Genomic DNA, 11,580 nt, shown 5'->3' with positions numbered 1-11,580 from the left:
TAAGTAGATATTTTGGTTATCTATACTTCACTGGAGTAATTATTTTTCAGACGACTTTTTACTTTTACTCCTTACATTTTTACGCAATTATCTGTACTTTTTACTCCTTACATTTTAAAAACAGCCTCGTTACTCTATTTCATTTCAGCCTTTAAAAAAAACTATCCAGTTAAATTGTGCCATCCGGATAGAGTGAATTTGGTTGTGGTTGTTTCAGATGTTCTTGTCCAGTTTTGTTCTTACATCCGTTGCCCTCAGATTCCTTCAACTAAACTTGGATGTACATTCCAATAAAGGTTAGGATAAATGATAACATGCCTCTGAAGTTTGACTTTTTGCACCATTACAATACTTATAGGCAACTAGTCATCATATCTTCTGCTCTCTGAAACACACGTTAATGCTCATCACACATGGTTCTTTAATATATTTGCATTATACTAAGATACATTCATTTTCAATGGCTTTTGTCCTTAATGGCTTTTCCCCCCCTTACATTACTTTTACTTTTATACTTTAAGTAGTTTTGAAACCAGTACTTTTATACTTTTACTTGAGTAAAAAACTTGAGTTGATACTTCAACTTCTACAGGAGTATTTTTAAACTCTAGTATCTATACTTCTACCTGAGTAATGAATGTGAATACTTTTGATACCTCTGCATCTCAGTTTGGTGTTGGTTCTGATTTTGGATTTCCTGTACATGCTCTCCCCTATGAGGTTGTATTGGCTTTCTGCTCTGCACTCGATTGCTCCGGTCTGGGCGATGCCGTCAGTCCACAAACATTCGCCTGAGTCGCTGCGAGAGAACAGGGACATATTAGCGGCTGGCAGGGCCGCGGAGCCGCTCGTCTAGACAGCCCCTTCAGAGATGGCCAACGCCGCCCAGAGAGGAGCCGGGCCCGTCTGAACGGTGTCGCCACAGCCCGGGGTCGGTGTGCTGTTCCCGGACACGCGTATGCCAGAAGTATTTGATGTCTGAAATGCGGGAGACGGCGGCTCGGCCGAGGGCGAGCTCTTCCTTCCTGTCGTCTGGAACAAGATGGCAGCAATGCAGGCGAGCTGTGCATGCTATGGCTTTATAAGTCCATAACATGCCCGGAGAAGCCTCGGATTAAACTCATAGCGACTCTATGTGAAGGTGAGTGGCGGACGGAGGGCTGTCAGATCTCTGTTGAACACAAACCTGGGAAATTATGGCTTAAATGTGACGTGATACTGTCACAACTTGGCTATAAACTTAACTGGCTTGTCTTTATTTATTTATTTCTTTCTTTATTTATTTTCTTTTTTTTCTTTCTTTTTTGAATACATTTAAGCATTGACTCCTCAGTCAGCACTTTGGGTCCAGAAATGAATATTTTTTCCCACGCAGCTGCACAGCATTGCTGATGACGCTGCTGGTAATTATTAACCGTTCATATTTTCATTTTTTTTTTTTTTTTTTTTTTTTTACATTTTTTGAATATAAATGTTGACTCTAAATGTAACATTTAAATGTGAAATATTAATATAAATTAATTTTGAATTTAAATCTTTTGGTTGACACTAAATATTAAGCGCTGCATTTACATTCTTTTTTTTCCAACAATATCTTTATTTGGTTTTCAAAATCTTTCCAATGACACAAAAATAAGAGTGCTCTTGCATAAAAGGAAACATCAAGGGCAGCTGAATTATTGTCCAGCAATCGAATCATAAAGCAACACTCAATTTAGGTTTAAATGAGAAAAGGAAAGAGAAAAAGAAAGAAAGAATAAATAAATGAAACCCCAAACAAAACAAAAAAGTAACAAAAATAAAAAACAACAAAGGTTTCTCTGTTTTTCAAGGGTTAGCCCAAAGTATTTCACCGCTGTGCTTAATTCAGAAATATAAACTCAAATATACAATTCACTAGGGGTGGGTATTGTGAAGGACCTCACGATACGATACGCATCACAATACTTGAGCCACGATACGATACAAATTGCGATATCCCGATTATGCGATATATTGCGATATTCTACATAGTTCACCGAAAAATTTAAAAATGCATTACACATCTTAAAATCCAAGTTGTATATATGTACATCAGATGATAGTGATAATGCATTGGACAGACTGAGTCAAAACAATGTAATTCAAACTTTCCATTTTAATTATGCAACATATTTGCATGAAATAACACACTGAAACACAATGAAAAGTGCAGTGTGTGCATTATTCTTGGATACAAAATACTCAAAATAAAATGCAGTGTCTCACCCACACTGAAATTGAAATCACAAAAATACAGTACAGCTACTTGCCCCTGACTTAAAATGACAAAAATAAAATGCAGTGTCTCACCCACACTGAAATCACAAAATAACGGGCAGCTAGGGGTGGGCAAAAATATTGATACGGCAATATATCGCGATGCATACATTGAATATCGTATCGGGAGACTATGTATCGCGATATATTGCCGTATCAATATTTTTGCCCACCCCTACAATTCACATAGAATAAAGAAATCAAGTATCAAAAGAAAGGAAATTGTTTTAGAACACTAGTAGCTACGCCTCATCTGCCCCACCGCTTAAATCCACTCTCTCCATAAATCCCATAAAAGGACCCCAAATGTTTTGAAACAATGATAGTTTGCCCTTTATAATATAAGTGATCTTTTCCATAGGTAAAGTTGTAGACATTTCCCTAATCCAGTTAATGAATTTTGGTTTACTGGTACTCTTCCATGAGAGTGCTATGACTCTTTTTGCAAGCAGTAAACACAAATCCAGGGCAGTGATTATTTTTCTAGATATATGATGTCTATCAGGATATAAACCTATGATAAACAGTTTAGGGTCATGCATTTACATTCTTTGCTTTTCTTAAGAAATATTGGTATTTTCTAAATTATGATAACTTCAACCTACCAGAAATTGACAATACGGATTGATACACTTTCCAACTAAGTCCAGTATTACTACATACTGTATATGCCAAACACCTGACTCCGTAAATAGGGCACAACTATTAGAGCACATACCTATCCAAATAGTCCACAAATACCAGACATATTCTCCAATTTCCGTTTCGTGTGTTACCTTACATAACTGCGTAATAAAATAAATACATAAATAAATATTGCCATACATCAGTCTTTGTACGTCTTGCAGCACAAGTCCAACACCAAGGATGCATTTAAACTGAGTATAACTGCAAAACATGGCAGCATATATTATAATGTTGCTGGTCAGCCATTTTAATATCTGGCAAAGACTTATTCTGGGTTTTAACTAGTCTAAATGTGTGTAAATTGTCAAATAAATCTCCCTATTATTAAAGTTTACTTACGATTTAACCCCCCTCTCAAGTTGGAGGAGAATAATGCTCTCCACTAGGTATCACATGGGCTTGCTGATGATGTTGTAAACATCTTTGTGTCAGTGGGTATTTTGCTGTTCACAGTTTAGTTGGACTCCACCACAACTTCTATTTCCTTGACCAACACCTCTAAATAATAGGTCTATTTTTCTTACTTTTCAGCTGAGCAGGCACAAATCTATATTAGGAAAACAAACAAAAAAACAACCTGTGTAAAAACTCTAAACTTGGAAGTAATGCAAAGTTAATTAGCCTAGACCTGTTGGCAAAATTGTTGCAGGAACCATCATGGAGTTTCTTTTTCCCCTCAAAGCTCCATTATTTTTGTGAAATGATCTAAATGGATAGAGGAATTCAGTCTTAGCACTGAACTCTCCTTGCTTGTGTGTCTGTGTTATTGTCCGTAACACTTGCGGGTCATCTGTTAAGCATTGTGGCAGACTTAAAGACTGGTATCCAAGTGATGTCATCTTGAGGTATGCTGCAGACATGAGGCAGTAAACAAGGCAGATTGAGATCATGGGGAAACTACCATGAGAGAGCAGTGTTGGTGTTGTTACTTTCATTACAAAAGTTAGTTATTTCTAGACATAAGCTCATAGAGCATAATTACTTCCAAGCTTCCAATGATCTGATTAGTGCTTAGGATTTCCGTAACATTTAAGATATTATTGTACAAAAAAAGGAAATCTAGTAAAGCAAATGAATCTCCTTTTATGTTTGTGGAGTCTAACTGTCTGTGTGGTGCTGTGATCAGTGCCTGCTGATCGATTGAACAGCTTGTTTGTGGGGGGTAGTGTTTCAGTGTGTTTGACTTATCGACATACGTTTATACACATTTGAAAGTTGTTAAGGATTCGCTGTGATGCATAACGCATTGCTGTTATTTTAGTGCAATATCATATTTCTTGTGACTGATATTTTTACTTTGTAATGCATGTGTTTAATTGCTCAGAGAGTAAACTCTGAGACTAAATAAAGCTTTCAGAGGCCTTGCTTCTGAAAGCTTTCCTTTGGAGCTCTGGCTGACATCAAGTGTATTTTATTTCCAGAGACTAACATGTATGAGTTCATTATCTTCGATCATAGGCTTTCATCCGTGACATATGATGAAGTAAAGATTTTTGCTAGTGCGCCACATATAACTGTTAAAAGGCAGACATGCAGGTACTTCCAATAGTTTTATACATCACTCTTTATAGCGGCATCAAAGTTTGTGTATTTGGCATTAAATGGGGCCCATTGAGTGAATATAATCTGTGAAAAGATAAGGTAAAACCGAGGTTATTAATTAATTAAAATATTTTAAATTGGTGCATCATCACTTTACATCAAATTTAGTGGAACTTTTAAATGTCATTAATTTAATGGGCCAATCATATTGCTTTTGAACAGTGGCTACCCTTACCAGAAGTAAATTGAAAAATGACAGTCAGAGGTTCAGCTAAAATAACATCAGATCACATGCTTTAGAAAATAGAGGGCACTTTATCTAATGAGCATAAAAAATCAGGTTCACAAGACTCATGGAAAACACCAGTGTGTAGCAAAGCCATTGGGTTGTGATCTAAGACAGCAAGCCTCTTGTAATGCAAAAGAGATGTGACCAGCATTAAAGTGGAAAGAGACTCCAGTAGGTGTTTTTGAGCCACATTCAGACTGCAGGAATCTTTTCATAATTTTTATAAATATCAGAAGAATGGGACTTTTCTTTTTTGCGTTTGCGCTGCCGGAATTATATCATGTATAAAACTGCTTTTATTTATTCTTTTATAATCTTCTGCATTGGAGTAGGAGCTTTCCGAACACAATTGTAACTGGTTAAAGAATGTGGTCAAATACAGAGAATGGAGTTACTGTTAAGACAAGGATATGTTGAGTTGCTCTGGGATGTAGAAATGATGACATGATTTCCATTCATCCATTAACTGACCATTATGTCACTTCCACATTACTACACATGCTGTGAATTCAACCACATAGAAAGCTCGTGGAGGTATGCTGTCCTTCATTGAAGTCTCCATAACTCTCAGTGAGCCTTTTGAGCTTTTCGGTGTGACTCCACCTCTGTTTCCACTATCACAGTCAACATTTGCCTTTTTATTATCTGAACTGAGCAGGATCCATAAATGCCTCACTGTATTACATGTCTAATCTTTGCATAGGAGACAGTGCAGTCTAACAGACTGAACATTTCTTGAACACGTGACAAAAAAAAAACATCCTCCAGATTATTTTCATGAATATCTGATCTGGCCTTAGACGAAAGTGTGAATACTGTTTTGACATGCTGTAGTATGCAGGTGCACTGATTACAACACTGTTGCACACTGCGTAATGAAGTAAACAACATGGGCATAAACATGTTTTCCCATTCCTGTAAATGTAGGGAGTGGAATATTTTCTACATAGTTCTTATTAGTGGATTATTAAATGAGGTTGGTAAACAATAAATTAGTTCAGGCACGTGCACATGCCAACTGTGAAGGACTGTTTTTTTTGTTTTTTTTTGTTGGGCGTTTAATTACTTTATTTAGTTGCTACTCTGCACGTGCGGTGGACTACTCAAACTAAAGGGCAGTGTGTAGGCACTAATAAATGTGGATTCAAGTTCAGTAGGCTTGTTTTGGATTTTTCAGATGCTGTTTTTCTGGCGTTATAAAAGTGGGATATACTGTAATGTTATATCAGATCAAAACAATATCAGCCACCCTTTCTCTAAACAGTTATCATCAGATATAAAATAAAACCTGGTGAATGTTGACCTCAAGAAATTTACATTTCTCTTGTTTTTCTGATATTGTCCGTTACTTTACCAGTTATATTTGTATACATGCACTTGTTTGTGTGCGTGTGTATGTATAAAGCCTTATGCAGGGCTCCAGACTAACTTTTTTCACTAGGAGCACAGTAGCCCCTAACTGAAAATTTTTAGGGGCACAATCAGAAATTTTAGGAGCGCACATCGTTTATCGACACGCTAACCAAATTTTTACATTTCTACTACATTGCAGTGTATTAGTAATACGTATTTCATAATAGATTAATGAATTCAGGGATTAAAGCAAAAACTTTAAGAATGGCCTCTTTTTTGCCGTGCGGTCGTTTCCCAAAGTTTTCAAGTAAAAAAAGTTAAATGCTGTATTAGCCCTTCTGTTTTCTGTTTTTTATCACCATTTTATTCGATCCGATCCGATATTAATGTGGGTTAGTGTTATTAAAAATGCTTTTTGAGCTGTTGCCTGAATTATACGACTATAAAATAACTAGTGAAATAATAATTTCACAATAATTATTGTGAAATAACTAAAAAATAAATAACTCAAATGGGTCTTTCAATATCCATTTAAAGTGCAAAAAAGAAGGAAATATCAACAGTTCATGCAGTAAACAAATAATTTTAGCTTGTCTGATTTATTCTGTCATCAGACACACAGCTTGCCATGAAGCATCAGGGATTTTTCAGGTATGGCATGACAAACTGTGTGTCCAATAACAGAAGAAACAAAACAAGCTATGAACTTCATTGAACTTATATAACATTTTGAAATATAAGCTGAAATATCCAAAACACTGAACACTGGTTGTGCACGGGTGGGGGTGTGTATGAGTGCGTCCTTGTCTGTGTGTAACGTGCCTGGCGATTCAATGATCTGCAAGTTTTGCCCGCACACAGTTGACTGGACACGAAAAGATACATGCCAAAAAAGATCATGTAGGCTACTTTAACGGCGAAGTCTGTAGGTGTAATAATCATAATTTTGTATTACAGTACGACGCGCTCTCCTCGCGTGGAGCGCGAGAGCGGGGTCTGTTTCTTAACGCAGCTGGTTGTCTGTGCGAGCGGAGATTAACGCATAACGCAGCATAAACACCGACTCAAACAGCAAGTAATTTCCAGCATTAACAGTGCTGCTCAGCCCGTTGTCTGTACGGAGTAAACTTTGGTTCTGCATTTTCTGCGCTGGTTTCTCAGGCGGCCGCTTCCACATGTTTGTTTTCTTCACGAGCGCAGCGGGGGCGGGCGGGGGAAAGAAGCGCAGTGTCCCCGGCTCTTAGCGACCCTTTTTCCAGCATTTTTTCAAAAGAAAAGTTAATTTAGTTCGAGTTTTAAAAACCAGCGCTTTGTTAACGCTACCGCTGCTCTTTGACGCCGTGTTCATTGTTTGATAGTTTCACACAACGCACATGTGTGAATTAAATGACGTGACTACTGGTCCCCCAGTCTCTGACAAGTCAGTCTTCCCTGAGGGACGGGGGCGAACCCGCCCTCCTCTGTTTCTGATTGGCTGATACCAAGGCTCTGGCTAGATTTATTGGTTTACAACAGCGTCAGTTTAATGTCCAACATGATTTAATTGGATATTCTAAAGGCTGATTTATGGTTCCGCGTTACACCAACGCAGAGCCTACGGCGTAGGGTCTGCGTTGGTGTAACGCTGGCAAAAAACACTGGCAAATTTACTGGTCGCACGCGTGCGAGTGGACATGAAATTCAGTCGCACATACTCAAATTTTGGTCGCAAAATGCGAGCATTTGGTCGCAGTCTGGAGCCCTGGCCTTATGGGTTACACTATTGACTGATTTTCTCAGAACCTTTAGCTTTAACCTTTTTCACACCATTTGACTTTTTTTAGAAATAATCTAACAAATAATTTGGCAACCTTGCGCAGTCCTCCAGCATTCACAGAAAAGAAAACTTCAATGATGAGAAGATGAGTGAGTTTCAGAATTAGGGGCAGCAGATTAGATGATGCTTGACTGGTTTCTCTGCGGCGAGTGGCAGAACAAAAAGCAACGTGGTTGTTGACAAGAGTGTGACTTTGACAGTAAACTTAAACGGATGCTTCTTGCGTAACAATGTTATAATCTCACCAAATATCAGTATTTTCAACTCCTTCTCTTCAGTGCAATTTTGTAAGACAATGCAGTTTGGTATCTTGAATTAAGTTTTTTATGGCAAAGGGACATGCTTTGAAAAAAACTAATTTTAGGAGGGCTCGTAGAGTTTTGTGAAGCTTTTCATGTGACAGATAACAGTGGTGGTGAAGTTGTATTTGACTGAAGTTAAAAGGTCATGTTTCTTCAATTAAGAAACTTTTAGTGATTTAGTTTTTTACTGAATCATTTTTGACTGCTCATTGCAAGGTTATTAAGCAAACTTTTAGTAAACCCAACATAAGTTACCCTTTTTATATGATTTATTTCAATTATTTGCATTATTTAGAAATGTGGAAGTTGAAAAAAAAGTTGGTATAAAACATTGGTAAGTACAGATGTATCAATTCTCGACTGTTCAATGTTACTGACGGATTTACAGTTTGGCCAACGCTGATCTGTTAGGTCAGACTTCCAGGAATACTATGACACGAGGCACGGCTAGGACAACGATTCAAAAACCTCCATGAACCTGTTTATGAAAACATTGCTCCATTTGGTCATGGCGGCAGCACAAGCATGGATTCTCCAGAGCAGCTTAAAAGCTGGCACGCGGTCTTCTAACGTGTGGAAATATTTTATTCATGATTTTGTGGTTTGCAGACTATGCAAGATGCCGTTAGCATATCACACTAGTATTGCAGTGACGCACGAACATTTGAAGAGAAAACACCCTGGAGCGTTGTGTCAAGCTGAAACCAAACACCCTAAATTCTGTCAACTCGTTCTTTTCCCACACAGGAATGTTAGATTATCAAACACTGATATGAAGTTGGATTTTAGTTTAACGTCGCGTTTGTCAGGTTATTTGTTAGAAGTGCACCACTGTAGATAACATTAAGCATAGTTTAAAGCTGTTATCAGTCCTGCTGCATTATTTTACAGTAATAATCTCACTTGGATTTTATTTCAGTTTGGAAAGATTTTTGTTGAAGAGTAATGCTCGACAGAGCAATGTTAAAGTGGTTAATAGATATTGAAATGTTGAGATATTGAGGATTTGAAGGAAAGTGCGAGACAAATTCTTTGTTTAAAGTTTGGGCGTTCCATACATTATTTCACATTTCTGTGGGCTGGTGTTACTTCTAACAATAACGTGTTGGCTGCTCTTTCTCAGTTACCTTTTGTTTGCACTTGATTTTTATTTTTGTATTTTTCCTGAGTGATTAGAATTTTCGATTATTTTGTTGGATGAGGGATTTGGCTTCTGACTGGATTATTTTGCAGAACCTTATTCATCTAATTTGAAGATATTAAATTGGATATACTGTATTTTACTGAGATACTGAGGAGTGAAATGTTCATTAAGAATTGAAATGTTATCAACAAATATTTTGTTATTCATATATTATACATTTCTAAATTAATTGAGTAATTGAAAAATAATGAAATTATTAATCCACAGATTGGTCCACTAATTGAAAAAAAATAATTGCTAGATGAATCATTAAAAAAAAAAAAAGTTTGTGATAACCCTGCTACTGAGACTCAGATCTGATGAGGGCTTTGTACACATTAAAAACAAAACATCTGGGTACTTTTGCTTCTTGTGCAATGCCCGGGTTCCTTTTTTGAGTGGGGGGAAAAACCCAAATAGAAATACAACTTTTAAGGAATCTACTAAGATTGAATAATATGTTATATAAGACTACAGTGCTTTTTTGTACCCAGTTGGTGCTCAAATCAGCAAAACAGTTGCTTGTCATTGCCCATCAAGGATACCCAGAATTATATAGAAAAACAGTGAAAAGGCTCTGATATTTATTGGCTGCAGCTCTTATCAACGGGAAGCGCAACTCTGTGGAGGACAGGCTATTTTTCTATTGAGTGTGGCCTGCCAGGGGCTGTGATAGCGAGCCCACACTTAATCTAAGTGTGAGGTTGTTTTCATACATGTTTGTAGGCATCTGTGGTGTGGACCTGATTACAATGCATCGTTTTTTTTCATTAGTCTGGTTTGTTTTCAATCTAACCCGGACGCTGGGTTGGTTTTGGTGGAACGTCCTGTTTCCACGACAACTGGCCTGAAAAGGAGACCCAAAAACTATGCAGACATAACTGTGCATTTGGACCAAGAGTTTGATTTATTTATTTTTCTCTCTATATTGTTTGTTTGTACCGCTTTAAGCAAACTTAAGTGGTGAACTAAATGAAATGCGACTGGCAGTCTTTTGTCCTTGTCCTTCTTTTGTCATGTTTGGGTGTTTGTGTTTCTTCACAATCCACAATGCACTACCCAGCTGCCTACAGACGGCCTTTTAGCTCAAACATGTGGAGTCTGCCTGTTGTTGGGGCGTATTGAGGTTGTGGAGCTTTCACACCATGCGGTGGATTTATTTGTCTGCATGGCAGTTGGGAACTCGTTTTCAGTCTCACTGTGCGTTAACATGGGAAGTTTAATTCCTCTTTAATTCATAATTAAAATTAAATCAGATTTCAAATGAGTAAAAATTACCATGTAAACACCTAATTCCAAATGAAAATGGCCATTCCGAAGTAAGTGGCTGGTTTATTCCGATTTTAAATCCGAATAGAATAATTCCGCGATCATGTATACACTCACTCCGCTTTAAATTAATTCCGGTCTTTCTGCGCTGCTCGTTCCCTCGCCCGTCTGTCGCAATGACGCTTATTCCACACTGGGCTTGTTTTCGAAACAAAGTTTCAAGATGGCAGCACGCAGTAAACGGTGGTCAAGAGCAGAGACGATTTATTTAATAAATAGCTTGGAGGACCTGGAAATAATTAAAAGAACAGATGGCAAAAAACATAAAAATTGTGAGCTTTTCAAAGTTGTAGCGGTTAAGCGGCTAAGTTTGTTTTTCTTCCGGTAGACGTTACTTCCGGTCCGCCCCCCCTATCCAATCAGAACCTTCCCAACCCCCAGACCTTAAGCGGAATTGGATAAAGCCGATCTAACGTGTTTTCCATGTAAACCTAATTTCGGAATTACTATTTCCATGTAAACTCGAAGGAAAATAGTTTAATTCGGAATGATTTAATTCGGAATAATTAATTCCGAATTAAAAAACATCATGTAACCGTGGCCACTGTTTGACCAATGAATGAATTGTTTTACTGGGTGATGTAGTGTATTTAGATTAAAATGTTTGTGTTAAAATGTGAAAAAGAAAAAAAAACATAAAATTGCTTATTTCTGTTGTATCTAATGACTCGGTCACCACCGTCTCCTCCTAAAGCTCTTATCAGCAACGTGTTCTTTATGAATTTGACCTTTTTTTATTGAAAAAAAAAAAAAACTTCTTGTATTTCCTAACTGTTAAATA

At 37.4% G+C, this 11,580-nt stretch overlaps 1 protein-coding gene across 1 annotated transcript in view; it reads left to right on the top strand.

Annotated features, from left to right (window-relative positions):
- The first annotated feature begins 798 nt into the window (after positions 1-798).
- The window catches only part of hipk3b (homeodomain interacting protein kinase 3b), a 53,087-nt gene continuing 42,305 nt past the window's right edge, over positions 799-11,580 (top strand). The window contains exon 1 of the mRNA XM_061744423.1: positions 799-1,141. Coding sequence (XP_061600407.1) covers positions 1,069-1,141 — 73 coding nt within the window. The 5' untranslated portion in view covers positions 799-1,068. The remainder of the gene's footprint in view (positions 1,142-11,580) is intronic.

The sequence above is a fragment of the Cololabis saira genome, chromosome 2 (genome assembly GCF_033807715.1).
Source record: "Cololabis saira isolate AMF1-May2022 chromosome 2, fColSai1.1, whole genome shotgun sequence".
In the NCBI taxonomy this organism is placed as follows: Eukaryota; Metazoa; Chordata; class Actinopteri; order Beloniformes; family Belonidae; genus Cololabis; species Cololabis saira.
Note: the sequence above shows the minus strand (reverse complement) of the source record. Positions and strands in the feature narration are given on the sequence as shown.